This window comes from Callorhinus ursinus, unplaced genomic scaffold, assembly GCF_003265705.2.
Source record: "Callorhinus ursinus isolate GAN/ISIS: 27379988/994484 unplaced genomic scaffold, GSC_fseal_2.0 scaffold21, whole genome shotgun sequence".
Lineage (NCBI taxonomy): Eukaryota > Metazoa > Chordata > Mammalia > Carnivora > Otariidae > Callorhinus > Callorhinus ursinus.
Genome location: NW_027397083.1, coordinates 10,099,665 through 10,119,647, shown reverse-complemented (window position 1 = coordinate 10,119,647; position 19,983 = coordinate 10,099,665). Strand labels below are relative to the sequence as shown.

Here is a 19,983-nt window from a genome sequence, read left to right as displayed (position 1 = left end):
CCTGCTGAGTGCAGAGCTCGATGTAGGGCTCAATCTCATAACCCATGAGATCATGACCTGAGCCGAAACCAAGGGTAAGTAGGATGCTTAAACAACTGAGCCACCCAGGTGCTCCCTTTTCACAGAAATTAAAAAAAAAATCTTAAAATTAGTATGGAACTACAAAAGATCCCAAATAGCCAAAGCAATCTTGAGAAAGAAGAACAAAGCGGGAGGTATCCCACTTCCTAATTTCAAACTGTACTTCAAAACTATACTAATTAAAACAACATGGTACTGGCACAAAAATGGATACATAGACCATTGCAAGAGAATAGAGAGCCCAGAATAAACCTGTGCATATCTGGTCAACTACTACTTGACAAGGGAGCCATGAATGTTCAATAGGAAAAAGATAGACTTTTCAATAAATAGTGTTGGGAAAAAGGGATATTCACAAACAAAAGAGTAAAACTGAAGCCCTATCTTACAAGATTAACTTGAAATGGGTTAAAGGTTTAAGTCCAATAACTGAAACCATAAAATTCCAGAAGATTAACTTGAAATGGGTTAAAGGTTTAAGTCCAATAACTGAAACCATAAAATTCCAGAAGAACACAGAGGGGAAAAATTTCCTTTGATGTTGATCTTGGCAATAAATTTTTGGATATGACACCAAAAGCAAAAGCAAACAAGTAGGACTAATCAAACTAAAAAGTTTCTGTACAGCAAAAGAAACAATCAACAGAATGAAGATGAAGCATATTAAATGGGAGAAAACATTTACAAACCACTTGTCGGACAAGGGGTTAATATCTAAAATATATAAAGTACTCATACGACTCAAGTGGAAGAAACAATCCAGTTAAAAAATTGGCAAAGAAAAACTGAATAGACATTTTTCCAAAGAAGACATACAAAGAGCCAACAGATACATGAAAAGATACTTAACATCACTAATCATCAGGAAAATGCAAATCAAAATCAAATCAGAATGATAATATAGCATCTCACACCTGTTAGAATGGTGATTATTAAAAGGGCAAGAGACAACAAGTGCTGGGGAGGATGAGAAATAGAACCTTTGTGCCCTATCGTAGGAATGTATGGTTATGGTGCAGCCACTATGGAAAACAGTACAGAGTTTCCTCAAAAAATAAGAATACCATTACCATACAATTTATCAATCATACTTCTGAGTACATATAGGAAGGAAATTAAATCAGGATCTCAAAAAGATATCTGTATCCCCATGTTCATTATATTTTGTAGCATGATTCACAATAGGCGAGACATTGAAACAACCTAAGTGTCCATTAATGGATGAATTGAACAAAGAAAATGTGAGATACACACACACACACACACACACACACACACACACACACACACACACACAATGGAATAGTATTGAGAAAGAAAAAAAAAACAACAACCTGCCTTTGCAAAACATGGATGGGCCTTGATAGCATTAGGCTAAATGAAATAAGTCAGGCAGAGAATGACAAATACTGTATGATCTGATTTCTATGGGGAATCTAAAAAAAAAAATCAGAACTCATAGAAGCAGAGTAGCATGGAAGTTCACAGGGGTTGGGGGTGTGGGGAAAATGGGGAGATATTGGTCAAAGAGTACAAATTTCCAGTTATAAGATAAATAAATTTTGAGGATCTAACGTAGAGCATGGTGACTGTAGTTTTATATACTTGAAAGTTGTATCATATACTTGAAAGTTGCTAAGAGAGCCCATCTTAAATGTTCTCACCCCACACAAAAAGATTATAATTATGTGAGGTGACAGATGTGTTAATTAACCCAATCATTTTGCCATATATATGTGAATCAAATCATCACACTATATGTCTTAAACTTACACCATATGTCAATTATATTTCAAAAAAGCTGGAAAAATTAAACTTAAATTTCAAATAAAGAAGATGTGGTGTATACACACACACACACACACACACACACACACACACACACACACACACACAATGGAATATTATGCAGCCATCAAAAGGAATGAAATCTTGCCATTTGCAATGACGTGGATGGAACTGGAGGGTATTATGCTGAGCGAAATAAGTCAATCAGAGAAAGACATGTGTCATATGATCTCACTGATATGAGGAATTCTTAATCTCAGGAAACAAACTGAGGGTTGCTGGAGTGGTGGGGGTGGGAGGGATGGGGTGGCTGAGTGATAGACATTGGGGAGGGTATGTGCTATGGTGAGTGCTGTGAATTGTGTAGGACTGTTGAATCAGAGACCTGTACCTCTGAAACAAATAATACATTGTACATTAAAAAAAAAAAAAGAAGAAGATAGCAGGAAGGGAAAAATGAAGGGGGGGAAATTGGAGGGGGAGACGAACCATGAGAGACTATGGACTCTGAGAAACAAACTGAGGGTTCTAGAGGGGAGGGGGGTGGGGGGATGGGTTAGCCTGGTGATGGGTATTAAAGAGGGCATGTATTGAATGGAGCACTGGGTGTTATGCACAAACAATGAATCACGGAACACTACATCAAAAACTAATGATGCAATGTATGGTGACTAATATAACATAATAAAATAAAATAAATAGAGAAAAAAGAATTAAAAAACAATGAATAATTGTTAAGTATGACTCACATATATGCACTATTTGTCTGAATTTCAAATTTTAACAACAAAGAAATGATGTGGGCAGGCCCTGCTCTCTCTCAAGAGAATCTTTCTTTGCCTCTTCTAGCTTTTGGTGATTCTAGGGTGTTCCTTGGCTTGTGGCAGCATAACTGTAATTTCTGCCTCCATCTTCACAAGGTCTTCTTCCCTCTATTGTGTGTCTTTTTGTATCTTTCAATGTCCCTCTCTTTATAAAGACACCAGTCATTGTGTTTAGGGCCTGCCCTAATCTAGTGTGACTTCATATAATCAAATATAATTTTTTTAAAGATTTTACTTACTTATTTGGCAGAGAGAGACACAGTGAGAGAGGGAACACAAGCAGGAGGAGTGGGAGAGGGAGAAGCAGGCCTCCCACTGAGCAGAGAACCCCATGTGGGGCTCGATCCCAGGACCCTGGGATCATGACCCGAGCTGAAGGCAGATGCTTAATGACTGAGCCACCCAGGTGCCCCATAATCAAATATAATTTGATTATATTTGCAGAAATCCTATTTCCAAATAAGGTCACATTCACAACTACTAGGGTTAGGACTTCAATATATGTTTTTGGGAAACACAATTCAACCCACAACAAGAAGTTTTACATCCTTCCTCATCAAACTTTGAGGGTATCTGATTTTTCTTTCTTTTTTTCTTTCTTTTTTTTTTTAAGTATATGTGCTGCCAAAACGAGCACTGGTTTTTCTTTTTAATGTCCTTCCTTTACTGGGTCTCAATCCCCAATGTTTTGTGGTTACTTATAAGAATCCAGCCATTATATGCATAATAATGAACAAAGTATTAAGCAGAACACTGAAGTCACAAGATAAATTTATATATATTATTATATTATATAAAATACACACACACACACACACACACACACACACACATTTAAGCAAGCCAGCCACCCAGCCAGTCATCAGAGTGAGGTATTATAAAGGATCAATATAATGGGGGTATCTATGTCAAATTCTTATTTTATTTAATTTTCTCTCTCTTTTCCCTTCTCCCTTCCCCATTCCTTCCTCCTCCTACCCCTCCTTTGTTTGTTTGTTTGTTTTGTCTTTCATTTCAATATGTTCTCTGCTACAGATCACCAGCTATAACTCAGGAGAATGTAATCTGAAAGCATTGTCTAAAACTTTTACTCTGGGCTCACTCTTCACTATTATGGCCCCTTTCCTAAATGGGAACTATGACAACCCTTTGGAGTTACTAGCAAAAGTACTTTCCTCTCTCCTCAATTTTGAAAGAACTAGATTGCTTTCAGACTCAAAACTTTCAAAAGGTTCAATATTAGTGATATATAATTTAATGATCCAAAGTCCTTCTACATTCTATAACCCTGGCAAAATTGTGAGGGAAGAAAATTAGCAACAAAAACAGCAGCAGCAAGAACCATAGGATAACAGTTACTTGGCCACTGGAAATAGTTGAAATCATTCACTCAGTTATTAATATTCCTTGTAAATTATTAGTTAGCCAGTATCTGGTTGATCCACAAAATCTGATGTTTTCCTAACTTAAAATAATGAGGCAAACATAGATTTTTCACTCATAAATAATATGTTCTATACTACTTAAAAAAACACAAACAAAAAAATTCAGGCCTTTCTAAACTGAAAAGTTTTATACGTTGCAGTGTCTCATAATTGTTGACACTTCTTGTGTTACATTCTTTTAGGTGTAGAAACCATTATGATGAACACAGAAGTCACGTCACGGCCTGTGTCTGTGCTAGAAGAAGGTTCACTTTACAGGTATTTATATTATATCAAGAAAGGGGTGGGTTTTTGTAGATGACATTTAAAGGCATATCACAAAAATAGATTTCTGAATTAGAAATTAGGTTTAACATTTCTCCTTCAGTCTATAAACTCTACACATAAATCCTCTGTTATTGGGATGTAAGACAGAAGGTGAACTTTCTTATTAAAGGGCTTCTCAAGCGTCATTCCCAATGAAATAGCCAAAACAACAGAAAATAAAGAATTAAGATTTAATAAAAACGGCATGAATTCCAATTGTGTTTGCTTTGTTATAGCGTGGAAAATATTTTATGTGACCAGGATAGGGAAGAGGAAAAATCTTAGAATTGTAGTTATTAATTGTTGGATGTTCCTAGTTGAGATGTCGACCCACATTAGGAATCTCTTTTTCTCTCTCCTTTTCTGATGCTATCCTGCCTCTGATAATATACCTACAGCAAGAAAAAAACTCAATTTTTATGAATGTTTACTTACTTAAAATAGAAGGAACTTGCTAAATTTTTGAAATTCCTTATTTATGTAGTTATTCATTCACTACATACCTAGAATGGCACTGTGTGAAGTAGTTAAGAACTTGAGTTCTGGATCTAGACAAATTGAATTCAAATCTCTACTGTGACTTTTACTAGCTCTAAGACCTCAGGAAAGTTCCCCATTATTTCTGCACCTCATTAACTTTATCTGTAAAATGTGACAGTAATAGCATCTACCATATAGGGTCATTTTGTAAAGTGCTCTATGTCAAGCGTTCTGAACAATGCCTGACACATATTAAGCATTATGTGAGTATGAGGTTTTAATATTTATTTATTTTTGTTGAACATCTGCTACGTTCAACATATGTTAGACATTGTCCTTGGGAAGTGGATATAGTATGAATAAAACAAAACTGCTGCCTTATTTTGAGTGATTATGATGGAATCTAGGTAGCTATTCACCAAACCTCTCTACTCTTCTTGCCAGATAGTTGAATTATAGATTCCAATCTTCCCTATAGCGATGCATGTCCACAAAACTGAGTTTTAGCCAAAGGACTGTGAAAAGACATATGTGTACTATTTGCAGGTAAAATTTATAGATATTTCCCACTTGCCATCTCTTCTCTTCCATTGCCTCCTGGCTGTATGCCAGGATAAATGTGAAAGCAACAGGTCAAAGATGTCAGTCCTGGTTTCTGAGTGACTGTGTAGGGTAGACCCCCAGTCCCACCTCATGCTGCCACTGACATTGTGCAAATAGGAAAACTATCTACTACTGTACTATGCTGCTAAAATAGCAAGGCTTATCTCTTAAAACATTTAACATTACTTCCATTAATGTGAAGGGGAAAAGGAAATAAATGTAAGACATCGTATTAACAAATGCTAAGTACCTGACAGAAAAAAGAAGCAGGGAAAGGGAGTAGAGAGTGAAGGAGAGTGGTCAGGGAAGTCCTCACTTAGGAGCAGGTATCTGAAGCAAGACTTGAATGAAATAAGTAGAGAGACAGATACACTGTTATTGGAAAAGCACTCCAGGCAAACAGAACAAGAACAAAGACCCTGGATGTGGGAGTATGCTTGGAATCTTCAAAACTTAATGAGAAAGCCAGGGCAGGATGGAGTTGAGCAAGACGAAAGTTCAGAGGCAACCATGGGAAAGACTGGTGTGATTTCACAGACCATGGTAAAGATTGTGGATTTTACTGGAAGATTTTCAGTAGGGAGGTGATGCAACATAATTTACATTAAAAAATAATCACTCTAGCTCCTGTGTAGAAGTTGGGTTAGGGGAAGAATGAAAGCTGAGGTGTCAGCTATGAAGCTATTACGGTAGCTTTGAAAACAACAAAATGGTGGCTCCAAGTCTTCTCATGTCAACGTTTTTGATCCCGAGATCTTTTGTCTGCTCATCATATAACAAAACTTATGTATCATTCACTATCCTGTTTACTCTTTCCTGATTCCATCTTTCTTACATTCAGCCAGAATTAAACATTATTCTTCATGTATGTCCCACAAGTCATGGTTTCCTAAGGCTGGGCACTGTTGCATAATTATTATTATATATTTATATAATTATTTATATATTTATTATATAAATATATAATTATTATTATTATAATAATTCATTAAACTATGGAGATCTGGTTTTATATTTTCTACCCTTAAACCTTATCACATCCATTTTATATTTCTACAATTGATGGTTTGGAACATTCTTTTTAAACAGAGCTCGTGTAACTTAACTATTGAATATATTTTCTTTTTTTAATATTTTATTTATTTATTTGGGAGGGAGAGAGAGAGAGGGGGGAGTAGGAGAGGGAGAGGGACAAGCAGACTCCTCAGACTCCTCACCAAATTCAGAGCCCGATACAGGGCTTGATCTCATGACCCTGAGGTCATGACCTGAGCTGAAATCAAGAGTCAGAGGCTTAACTGACTAAGCCATCCCGGCGCACATTGACTGTATTTTCCATATGAACCTATGACTATTTGGAAACTTAGCTCGACTTCTTTCTATCATAATAATTTAGTCAAGGCTTTCAAAGAATATGTTCTAAAACAGTAAATGAATTTGATGTGAAAAAAGGATTTAATAGTCAAATATGTTTTGGAATCATTTAACTAAATGAGGTTAATCAAATCCCATTTTTACAGGAAAGTTCAGAGATTTTAACATGATTTTAGGCATTGTGACTCTCCATGAAGTGAGATGATATTTGGAGTATTTATCAAACTTAATTGACTTAGAAATCCCTCTTCCCATTTTCTGACTTTTATAGAACATTTCATGGAACTAAAATTCTGCTTGGCTATGTATACTACTGACTTCTGGAAGACAGTAGTTTTAAATAAATTTTAATCTGAAATAATCAAAAAACAGCCACCTATATTATCAAAATCATAACTGAGATGTATATAAGAACTACCACTCATTCAGCTTATACACCCACACTAATCTCGTTCCTCAGAAAACTACTCTTGATAACAATCTCATGATAAAACCATTTGGAAAATGATTTTTTAAAAATGAAAACGACTCCAGGGAAATCATTAATACTACCTAAACTTTCTTTAGAGGTCTGTATGGAATATACATGAATCTCATACATTCAGTGTTACCTTCATTAAAAATAAAATTTGGGGGAGTCTAATAGAAAAAAGGTTGGCACTATTTCTGGCCACTAGCTTATAAAGAGAGAGAGGTTCTTGATGTTACAGGTTTGCAGTAGAGCAGAGCTGTGATTCATCCAGTTACTGAGGGGCCTCCAGAAAGCCCGAGATGAATGTTTGCGTTCACCCTTTCCTATTCCTGTTTCAAGATGAGTAACCAGTTACAAAGGACCAGAGGGTGTTTTTGCACCTTTTCTTCCTCTTTATTAAGGCAGACTTCACAGCCCAATGTGACAGGTAGTGTTTCTGCGCTTGGAGTCCTCCCAGAAACATATTATCTAACTCTGTAGGAGCTGGATTCTTTAGATTGCTTCAGGATTGATAGACACCTCTTTGCCATCAGCAGTCTCTTTGTACCCAGAAAAGAAGGTATGCTATATTTACTTTGGACAGTTGAGTTGTTGTCCCAAACTACAGAATGCCTTATCTTTCACAATATAATGAGAATAACATGGGCTTTAAAGTCAAAAACACTTCTAACTCTACGTCTATTAGGTGGAATAGTGCTCAATGAATGTGGGCCTTTTTTTTTTTTTTTTTTTCATCTTTTAAATGGGGGAAATCTTAATGGAGCTCTAATGTGAAGTAATGTGGTATAAAGTTTGGAATATTCTAGAATATAAATGCAATAGATCAGGTACTTTGACCATATTGCTTTCTGTCTTACCCCAAAGACCAAGAGAGGTACCTTACGTAAAATAAGCAACATATTTGTTGGTTGATTGAACATACTAACTATACTGAAGCTCTTTTTTTTTAAATTTTTATTTATTTATTTTTTAAACGTTTTTTAAAAGATTTATTCATTTATTTGAAAGAGTGAGAATGAGAGAGAGAGAGAGTACATGGGGGGGAGGGTCAGAGGGAGAAGCAGGCTCCTCACTAGGCAGGGAGCCCGATGCGGGACTCGATCCCGGGACTCCAGGATCATGACCTGAGCCGAAGGCAGTCGCTTAACCTACTGAGCCACCCAGGCGCCCCGCTCTTTTTTTTTTTTTTTAAATCATAGCTTCCAACATAAACAAGATCACCAGTAATATGATATGGGTTTTGGCAATAACTTTTTATTTATCATATAGTACTACTTTTAATATTGGAAGTGTTTTAGGTGACTGGACAATTAAATAGAACTTATCAATTGTAATTCTATTAATTTCTTCTTCTTTTTAATTAACTTTCTGTAAAGAACAATGGTGAAGGGTAACTCCATGTTTTTGGACGGTCATAAAATTTAAAGGTGATTTTAATACTTTGAGTAAAGAGGAAACTGACACTTGGAAATTTGGCATATGTGGTTCCAAGAGAGTAAAAATCTTAAGACTGCCTGGGTGTATTTCATTCTTCCTTATAGTGCATTAAAATGAATAACTGGTAATTGTATTTGAGAAACTATTTCATTAAAATTGTTTATATTCTCTATTTTTCTAGTATATTATAATTTTTCTAAGTAATTCTCCACTTCATCTCCCTGCTCATTCTGCCCAGGCATATGGTTACTTCTATTCTATATACTATTTTCCAACATATACAACTAATAGGTAAAAGAAACTATGCATATGAATTCTGATTTCTCTTTTGTTTCCATGGGCAGAAACATGAGAAGTTCAGCATTGAGTCGGTACAGAGTTCAAGTGTTAGTATCGTTTGTATTCCATTACTCTAGGAAACAGGGAAAACATAGGAAAATGACAGGGTTAGATTAGGATGTAATACACCCACTTTTACCTACCTATCTTGTTGAAAATGCTATCCTCTAAAGGCACTGTGATTAAGGAATGTGTGTGGCAGTGGATGGGGTAAATTGGGATGAGGGATATATAGAGAGAATTGGAAAGCTAAATTTTGTGATTACTTAACTCCCAATATAATGTATACATGAGTATAACATATAATAAACACAATGAGAGTAGTCCTAAGAACTTTTATTGAGTGTTTGCTGTGTGCAGGCACCCCTACAAGTACACTGCAACCCTCTTTTATTTAATTTTCCCAATGCCACCATATAGGAAGTTGACCTATAGTTTACAAAAAAAAAAGGGAAAGTGTAAATCAGAGAAGTTAACCAACTTGTGTAATATCATGACATGCATATGCAGAGTATAGGTGAGGTGAAATCCCAGGTCTGTTTATTCTGGTTCCCCTTCCCTAAGGGCAGATGAGATTGTCTTTCATAAATACAGAAGAGCAAAGGGAGGGAAAAAATTAAATTGCAAAAGCCCCAAATTAAATCCATATGGTGAATTATCTATGATGGGAGAAGATTTGAAGGTTGTTTTACTAGTAGGGATCAATCACAAGCCCATGTATTCCTGTTCAGTATACAACATTTTGGTAGTGGAGGCTGCACAAAACAAAGGAAAACTTGAACTTGCAGTGTCTCTTTTGCAACTTGTCTGCTGGTGTCACAGCATCAAAGACTGTTAAAAGGAAACTCAGCTGTTGAATACCCTAAAACCAAGTGATGCCTGGTGTGTCTCATTTCTTTCCTAACTTAAAGTATATGAACTATGAAAAACTTTTAAATTTTTATTAATTTTGTTGTTTTATCTTCTTCCAGAGTTCAAATGACAGAAGCAAAGACAGTCATCACAGTTGATACATCACTTTTCATATCTCTACTTTCCTTTGCTTGAGTTAATGGCAAGGTTGGTGTTCAATTATAGAAAGAAATATAAATTGATGTACCTTGCACTTGAAAAATATAGGGATGACATTGTATATTTGAACCATAATATGGAGGTTTTTCCTGAGGGTTTCTTTGTAAATTACAGCTCAGTGTTATGCTTTGGGTTTTGATAAAGATTATATTACTGGTATTTTTTTAAGTAAAACAATTAAATCATTCTAAAGAAAATATAACAAAGGCTGTATATAAACCATATTGTTGAAAAATTCAAGAGTACTACTATGCAAAATTAATACTCTTCAGCTTTATTTCTGACATGTTAATGCATAAATTTGGAGCAAATTAAAATCTTGAAAAGTCAGTTTAAGCATTTAAAAAAGTAAAGCCCTAGACCCCATAAACCAGTGTGGAAAATACCTATAATTTAACAAAAAAAAAAACAGGTGAAGAAGATGGAGAAGCAATGGATAGAAAAATAAAGACAAAGGCTAAAAAACTTATAAAAATTTTCACTATTTTAAGGAAGCAAATAATAATAAAATACCAGTTTCATTGATCAGTTTTGCATTTCTCTTTTAGATGTGATTATTAAAGCATCAGTTAAAAGTACCTCTTCAGAGTGACTGATTGTATTTAAAGTGGTTCCCTTTCCCCAGGTATTGCCTATTTTTTACCCTATTTATTTACTATATATTGCTAATTATACTATGCAATTTACCTTTACATCTATCTATGTATCTATGTATCTATGTATCTATCATCCATCCATCCATCCATCCTCCCATCTTTTTATCAATCCATATCTTCTTTTCTCTACCTGTTTTATTTATTATCCATCTTTTCCCAAATAGAATGTGGGTCCATAAGTTCAGCAGTAATGTTTCCTTATTTGCCCCCTATCCCATGCCCAAATAATGCCTGAAACTTAATTGGTGTTCATAAAATTTTCAATGAAGGAATAAGTACATGGTATAGAATTAAAGAAAGTATAGATAGGCTCTCTGCTCCTCCCCGTTCGACAGACAGCCGCGAATTTTGGTGCAGTGCCAGCCGCGTCCCTGAAACACGATGGTGAAGGTCGGAGTGAATGGATTTGGCCGTATTGGGCGCCTGGTCACCAGGGCTGCTTTTAACTCTGGCAAAGTGGATATTGTCGCCATCAATGATCCCTTCATTGACCTCAACTACATGGTCTACATGTTCCAGTATGATTCCACCCATGGCAAATTCCACGGTACAGTCAAGGCTGAGAACGGGAAGCTTGTCATCAATGGAAAGTCCATCTCCATCTTCCAGGAGCGAGATCTCGCCAACATCAAGTGGGGTGATGCTGGTGCTGAGTATGTTGTGGAGTCCACTGGGGTCTTCACCACCATGGAGAAGGCTGGGGCCCACTTGAAGGGCGGGGCCAAGAGGGTCATCATCTCTGCTCCCTCTGCCGACGCCCCCATGTTCGTGATGGGTGTGAACCACGAGAAGTATGACAACTCCCTCAAGATTGTCAGCAATGCCTCCTGCACCACCCACTGCTTCGCTCCTCTGGCCAAGGTCATCCATGACAACTTCGGCATCGTGGAGGGACTCATGACCACCGTCCATGCCATCACTGCCACCCAGAAGACCGTGGACGGTCCCTCTGGGAAGCTGTGGCGCGACGGCCGAGGGGCTGCCCAGAACATCATCCCTGCTTCCACTGGTGCTGCCAAGGCTGTGGGCAAGGTCATCCCTGAGCTGAACGGGAAGCTCACTGGCATGGCCTTCCGTGTCCCCACCCCCAACGTGTCTGTCGTGGATCTGACCTGCCGCCTGGAGAAAGCTGCCAAATATGATGACATCAAGAAGGTGGTGAAGCAGGCTTCAGAGGGCCCCCTCAAGGGCATCCTGGGGTACACTGAGGACCAGGTCGTCTCCTGCGACTTCAACAGTGACACCCACTCCTCCACCTTCGATGCCGGGGCTGGCATTGCTCTCAACGACCACTTTGTCAAGCTCATTTCCTGGTATGACAATGAATTCAGCTACAGCAACCGGGTGGTGGACCTTATGGTCCACATGGCCTCCAAGGAGTAAGAGCCCCCTGGACCACCAGCCCCAGCGAGAGCAAGAGGAAGAGAGAGGCCCTCAGCTGCTGGGGAGTCCCTGCCCCAACTTATCCCGCAAAACACTGAGAATCTCCCGACCTCCACCGTTTCCATCCCAGACCCCCTGAAGAAGGGGAGGGGCTTGGGGAGCCCTACCTTGTCATGTACCATCAATAAAGTATACTGTACCCAGCCAAAAAAAAAAAAAAAAAAAGAAAGTATAGATAAACTGGCTTACTAATGTTGGAAATAAATATTAGTGGAACATAACTTATATATACTTTGACAAATTTGCACAGGAATGAAGACTTGTGTATAGAAGGTTATATAATGCAGTAATATTTGTGATTATAAAGATCCAGAGTTAACCTAAATTTACTAATAGGAGACTGGACAAACAAATTACTTGGTATTCATATGACGAAGATACCATTAGTCATGAAAACCAATATGCTTATTTATATGGAGTCATAGTTAAAGATCTCTAAGTTCTTTTTCTTAGTTTTTCTTAAGCAAGACACACAAATTTGTTTATAATATTCCAATTTGTTTAAAACCTTTATATATGTGCATAAAATTTTATAATACACACATTTGCATATATATATGAGAATTTGAAATTTAATTACATTTAAAAAGTGTGAGGTTGGGAAAGAGGTGGAAAAAGAGCCTCACTTTTTTATTTTAGCCTCTTTGCATTAATATGTTTATGTGGTGTTTTTCTAGTGATGATGTTGATTACAATAAAATAACATCTGAAAAAATTATAATATAGACCTACATCTGATATTTTAAAAGATACTAAAAATATATTTTTAGGCTAAAAAAAAGCAAGTTGTAGGAAAAAAATGTAGTTAAATAAAAAGAATGGAAGAAACTGAGAGCAAGAAAGAACCCACATGTATAGGCAGGTCCTAAGTGTGTAAGTAGAGATACATGCTGAAGTCTAGATGCTACTGGATGAATGTCCGTCAAGAGTTAACTACAATGAATTTTGGAAAATAAATTGTAAGTGGGGATCAGAGGAAGATTTTAATGTTTTCTTTATGTTGTGTATGCTTGAATATTTTAATAGTGAGTATATATGCCTGCATTATTTTTGTAATTAAAAAAAGGGAGGGAATTGAAGCCTTTATTACATATAAAAACCCAGCATCACCAGATCTTGAATGTGTCCACCTCTGGATACTTTGGAAGTAAAAAGAATGTCTTTAACAAGGCAACCACATGTAAACACTTAGAGAATGGATGTTGTCATTATTTTCTGCCCCATTCTTACGAATGTATAATAGAATGACTTCTTCATAGTATCATGTGATAAGTAATTTGCCTCCAAGGCAATAGAAAAATCCCAAGGGACCCTCTAGAACTGACAGTAGCAGTCCACTGTGGTGGTTATTTTACCAGGATTCTCTCCCATGTTTCACTCTGCAAGCAGGCACAAACTCTTGCATAGGCATAGTGGGATGTGATTGCCCAAGGACCCAGGCAAGAGGATACTATGGTGTTATCTACCTGGGAGATAAATATTAAATGGGAAGTGGGGTCAGAAGTTGAAAGTGAATAACTTTATGGATCCAGCAAGAACTATACAATCTATTCATGCCAATTTACTTCCCTAAATAAATTAGGCTCTTTTAACTCTTTAGACTTTGGCTTAACTAGTCTTTTTATGTAGAACACCTGTACTACTGTACTGGGCACTTGACGTCTAACTCTAATAACACCAAACACTTCAGAGAAGAATTACTTGTTCCATTTTCTGGGTTATTCCAGCACTTATTAAAGTTACCTATATGTGATTGTTTAGCTTTATAATCTATGAATACTTTGAAATCAAGAACTTTGTGAGGGACATCTTGTCCCGAGTTCCCAGCTCATTGCAAAGTCTGGTACCCAAGTGCTCAGTAATTGTTTGTGGACGTTGTCTCTGGTTCTTGACATCAGAAACACAGTGAAGATTTCCATATGAGAGTAGCATCATGGTCTTTGTGAAAAGCACTGCCTTGACATTTGTATATCACTTTTTAGTTTACAACTCTTATATTGCATTATCATCTTCAAGGATGATCTCAAGCCAGAAAAATAGGTATTACCACTAATAACATTTTAGTGTTGAAGAGATAGACTTAGCATACTTATCTTCCCAAAGGTTCCACAGCTCACAAGTGTTACTATGATTTTAAGTCACACTACCTCCCTTGGTATTTGTTGGAAATCTAGTTCCAAAACCACAACCGATTATGTAATCTCAAGGAAGAAATTACGCTACTAAGTTTTTCTGGAGCCCACGTACTTCTGGGAGAGTAGACCCAGCAACCTTCTGTGGAGGTAAGTAAAGGTGAAATGGAGGTTCTCTCTTCCTCCTTATAGACATCGTTTGCAGCAGGGATGGGGGACATTCTCACAAACACCATGTCCACCCCTGCTCCCAACAGCTCAGAAACAGCCAATACACAATTATACTGTCCCTCCACTGATATCCATGCACACTAAAGAGACTTGATGATTCAAATCTGTAACTCCTTCTGATGATTTCAATGTATTGTGGAAATAATAATAATAACAAAATATTGTTCCTTCCTGCACACCCAAGATGAAGACCAGAGAGTATTTGAGAATGGGGGAGAACGGAGAAAGAAGAGAAGGAAATGATTTTCTCAATGTTAATCATAGCTAACATTTATTGAGCACTTACTCTGTGGGGTTTAAAGCTGATAGGGTCATTATATACAGGTTAAGTGCATACACTGACAAGTCAGACTGCATGGACTTTGAAGGTCAGCTCTGGCACTCATTATGAATCTTGTACCAGTTGCTTATTTCTTAAGTGCTTAGCTGTAAAATGAGGTTGATATTAGCATCTGCCTCACAGGGTTGTTCAGTAATGTGGTCTCTGCCAATTTCTATGGTGTAAACACTCCTACCAGTGCCTATTAGAAGCTACCAACAAACAGCTCACAAAATTCTTGAATATGCAACAGTTTAGCTCTCATGACAGAACAAGCCAGCTCCACCACACTTCTATCGTTATGATGATTAAAGTTAGTATCATAAGAACTGACAGGATTTCCTGGGATAGTGTGCTTATACTAAGCAATTTTGTTGTTGTTGTTATTTTTTAAAGAGATACTTACATTAGTTCATCTCTTCCTCACAATTATTCTGAGATTGGTGTTATTATTATTTTAATCTCAGAGGAGGTTAATGAGATGGGAAGGACTTCGGTGTCTGGTGGCAAAGGAGAGAAGTGAGATTTGAACAGCCTGCCACACCATACTATCTTCTTGCCTGGGTCCTTGGGCAATCACATCCCATTATGCCTATGCAAGAGTTTGTGCCTGCTTGCAGAGTGAAAGAACGGTAGAGAATCCTGGTAAAATAACACACAGTGGACTGCTACTATCAGTTCTAGAGGGTCCCTTGGTATTTTTCTATTGCCTTGGAGGCGAATTACTTATCACATGATACCATGAAGAAGTCATTCTATTATACATTCGCAAGAATGGGGCAGAAAATAATGACAACATCCATTCTTTAAGTGTTTACATGTGGTTGACATTTTGTTAATTATTTGGAATGAATTATTTTATGCAATAATTACGGCAACTGTCTAAGGAAGGATTATTTCGTACCACTCCACAGTTGAGGTAATTGAAGCCAGAGATATTATGTAATTTGTTCAAGGTCACAAAGCTTCAGGTAAACATCAGCTTTGTTTTAATCCAAAGTCTGTGGATACACTGCAATCCACATACTCTACTGTTGTCTCTTAAATTCATGAAAAAGTGTCAGGAATTTTAGGATTATGTTGATGTCCTTTAGAAGTGAGAGTATCTTTGAGAAATTTAAAGTTCACACTAAAGCTTTTTAGAGTGAGAATGTTAAAGACCAATGTCAGGCAAAGATAGGGGGCTGGAGGAAATTCATGTATTCAATGTGACTGCTACTTCATTAAAAATAAATTATATTTTATTGTCAAAACCGCTTTACTTTATTTTGAATATGCATATAGTTCTGAGACTGGAGGGGAGCAGGACCATGGATTTTGTGCCTTTCAGAGAAAGTCACATTAAGAAAAATGCAAGGGTCAACTTCAGGCTACTCTACATTCTGCTTGCACCTTCATTGTATTGGAGAAAAAAAGAATTAATTGGTTCATTTAGCCCTTCATTTAATTCAGCCTTTTATTGTGCACTTCAGTTCTCATCCAAATGAACAGAGACAGTGCAAGAAACAGAACACATTTAATGGGGCTCTCAAAAATATGCGGTTGTTGCTCTTGCTCCTTTAATAGACAAAAATCATTTATTTCCTTCTGTAAAACTCCACTACCCAGCAAAAAATAGCATTTCTTAACAAATGTATATCTTACCAAAAATGGAAAATCCACCTCTCTCTCTCATATGCACAAAGTCATAGAGACTCATTCACAGTGTATCTACACACAAGCCTCCCTACTGAGCTCTACAAAGCCCACAAAGCATGTTAAGGACCTCATGTCCTTTTACACGTTAAGGACATAATGTCCTGTGCATGAAACAAAGAGTCATGAGAAATTAAAAGTAAAAGAGACCTTAGCTCAAATTAAATCCAGTTTTCCCATTTTATAGATAAGGAAAGTGAGGTCTGAGGGGTGAGGTAATTAGCCCAGGCTCCTGCAGGTGATCATTTGGCAATTTAATCCTCTCCTAGCTTTTACTACAGCCTTCTCTCTCCTATATTGGACTACTTGCTTAATAGTGATCATTGCAGTGGTCCCACACACTGATCTCTTATATGCCTATTATCCTATCCTCCCCCAAATGCATGTGCACCTATAGAGAATCATGGGGTATCCTTCTATTTCCACATAAAAATTTTCCCCTTACTTTTTAGAAAATACCCCATGCTCTTCTTTTTCACAGTGATCATCTTTTGAGACATGGTCTTGGGAAAGCACCAAAGAAGCAATTTCATTTTTTTATCAAAAGCACCCAACTATGAGCTCGTGGCTCGTGTGAATTCCCACGGATTCTACTGCTCATGCTTCTTCCCACACAACCATAAATACTTTACTTGCCTCATGCTAATGATTTTCATCAGATTAAAGAATGAGTTTAATTAATCTCCTTCTGTTTAACAAAACACAGGTCAATCTGATAAAATGTTTAGGAGAAAAAGTAAAGCTGATGTTCTTCCCCTCAGTGATGTACCAGGTAGGTTTAAGGAAAGGTGTTGGCAAGTGATACAGAAGTAATTCATTACTGAAAAATAGTGTAGAGATGTTGCTCCTCTTAAAAGCTCGGCACCACTAAGTGGCATTGTGAAAGCCAAACATCCCATCTTTTCCCAGCAAGCCTCTGCTCTAGGGAACAGATCCAGGTGATAGAAGTGCATGTCACATCCTGGTTTTTGGGAAATAAGCTGTCATTTCATTTTGAGCTTCCCAGTAATATGAATTCAACTTCCTCAGTAAAGAATAACATTTTTTTCCCTCCAAAGCCATCCATTATTTGTAATGGGGACTCAGTGTTAATTTCACTGCTTGTCAATTAAGCTCATCCCTTAATTTAATTGGGATTTGTATATAAAACATCACAGTGCTAATTCTAGTCCTTATTTCATGCCTAGAATAAGCTTTACCGTCCAAGCATCCTTGCATCCAATCACCACATCTCATTTTATCCTGTGGCCAAATTAATCCTCTTATGCATAAGTTTAATGAGAAGATCCTCCTTGCTTTGGAACCTCTTGGATTCCCACTCTCTACCAGATATAATCCAAGTTCTCTCACACAGCAAAAAAGGCTGTAAACAATATGAATCAGTCCACCTGACCAGCCTTATGTCTTCTACTTCATTTTCATGAATGCTTTATGCCATCTAAAACTTGTCTAGTTGCAAATCAAAGTCAGGATTAAAAGAATGTCCAACTAGTAGCCTTGCAAAAACCTTTCCCAATCTGATACAATAGTGCCTATGGGATTTGGAGGGGGGGAAGAAAAGAAAAAAGAAATTCATACCTCACCCACACCTAATAGGATAAATATATGAGAGCCTATGGAATGAGAGTTAAAAAAAAGAAAGCATCACTTGCTGGAAATTAAGCTGGCTACTCTCTAGGTTTAAACAAAAAAATATTTAAAAAGACTAATGATATATGGTGACTAACATAACACAATAAAATAAAATTAAAAAATATAATTCAATCCTAAACATTTTATGCATCCATAAAAATTAAGAGAATTCAGTAAATAAAAATGAATAAAATGTATGAAACAATGTGCTATGTACTGAATGCTTGTGCTCCACCTTCTGCCCCAGATTTTTATGTCAAAGCATGATCCCTAATATGATGGTACTTGGAGATGGGGCCTTTGGGAGGTACTTAGGTTTGGATGAGGTCATAGATATGGAGACCCCATGATAAACTGGTGCCCTTATAAGGGAATAAAGAGCCCAAGGTGGTCTCATTTGCTACTATATGAGGATATAACAATAATTGGACAGTCTAACACACAGAAGAGGTTTCTCACCAGAACCTCACTGTGCTGCCACCTTGATCTCAGACTTTCAGCCTCCAGAACTATGAGGAATCAGTTTCTGCTGTTTATAAGCCACGCCATCTATTCTACTTTATTATGGCAGTCTGAACTAAGATACACTAGTTTTCAGTGTGGACCACAGACAGTATAGGGCAGTGATCTCTGAAAGAAGGTAAATAAATGAGATGACCCCTATGACTATCTTAATTGACCACCTGGAGAGAGATTCCTGGCCACAGTACAGGGAGAAGGAATCCAAGAGCCTCCTATCTACCTGATTTGAGGAGACAGTGTTTTGAGTTTGGGGAGGTAAAAAGGCTAGAATCTGAGAGGCAGAAGACACAGAGGACTCCAGAAAACTGCCAAGGTTTCCATGCAAGCCATTAGATGAGTACTGATCAGTACACAAGCATGAGGAAACTACCAAGTCTGGAGGAAGAATCAGCAGAAAGGAGCAGATAGATGAATCCCTGTTGCTCACACAAGAGGAAAAATTCATGTTCCCACCAGACAGAATGGAGAGGTCCTAACAAATGGACCACTGAGCAGTGGCCACAGAGGGTATTGCCTCAGTAGTGAGGTCAAATGAGCTGCAGACTAATGGCTGCTCTGTAACCAGTAAACAAACTTCAAAGAAAATTTCAAAACAAATTAAATAATACCATGTAACTTAACTGCAGACCAAAACAAAGACCACAGATAAAATAAGAAACAATAACAGAAAAAAAAAATCCAGCAAACACTAATGTAAAGTTTACAATGTCTGGCATCTAATATGAAATTATCAGACATGGAAGGAAGCAGGAACATATGACCAATAATGAAAAGAAACATCAGTTAATAGAGACAGACCCTAAGTTGACTTCGATGAAAAAATTAATACACAAGGATGTTAAACTGCTATGATAAATACTGCATGTGTTAAAAGAGCTAAATGAAAGGTATGGATATGTTAAGAGATGGAGAGGATATAAAAATGGTCCAAATTGAACTTCTAAAGATGGAAAATTTATTGTCTCAGATGGAAAATATACTTAGTAGGATTAAAAACAGATTAGACACTTCAGATGCAAATATAACTCAAAGACATAGAAATACAAAGTATCCAGAATGGAGCTATCCATATTTAAAATACAAAATATAAAATAAAATAAAATAAAATAAAATAAAATAAAATAAAATAAAAT

The 19,983-nt window shown here is 37.0% G+C and overlaps 2 protein-coding genes across 6 annotated transcripts in view; one reads left to right on the top strand and one right to left on the bottom strand.

The window, feature by feature from the left end:
- LRRC4C (leucine rich repeat containing 4C) overlaps window positions 1–19,983 on the bottom strand; it is a 1,189,131-nt gene that overhangs the window by 204,687 nt on the left and 964,461 nt on the right. The window lies entirely within an intron of this gene.
- On the top strand, window positions 11,243–12,484 carry LOC112829518 (glyceraldehyde-3-phosphate dehydrogenase-like). Its single transcript, XM_025879156.2, has one exon. It carries the CDS (start codon window positions 11,258–11,260, stop codon window positions 12,257–12,259), a length of 1,002 nt encoding a protein of 333 aa, XP_025734941.2. The 5' UTR covers window positions 11,243–11,257; the 3' UTR covers window positions 12,260–12,484.

What these genes read in the sequence shown, in the direction of transcription:
- LOC112829518 (XM_025879156.2), top strand. Translation starts at nt 11,258, where the DNA reads ATGGTGAAGGTCGGAGTGAATGGATTTGGCCGTATTGGGCGCCTGGTC.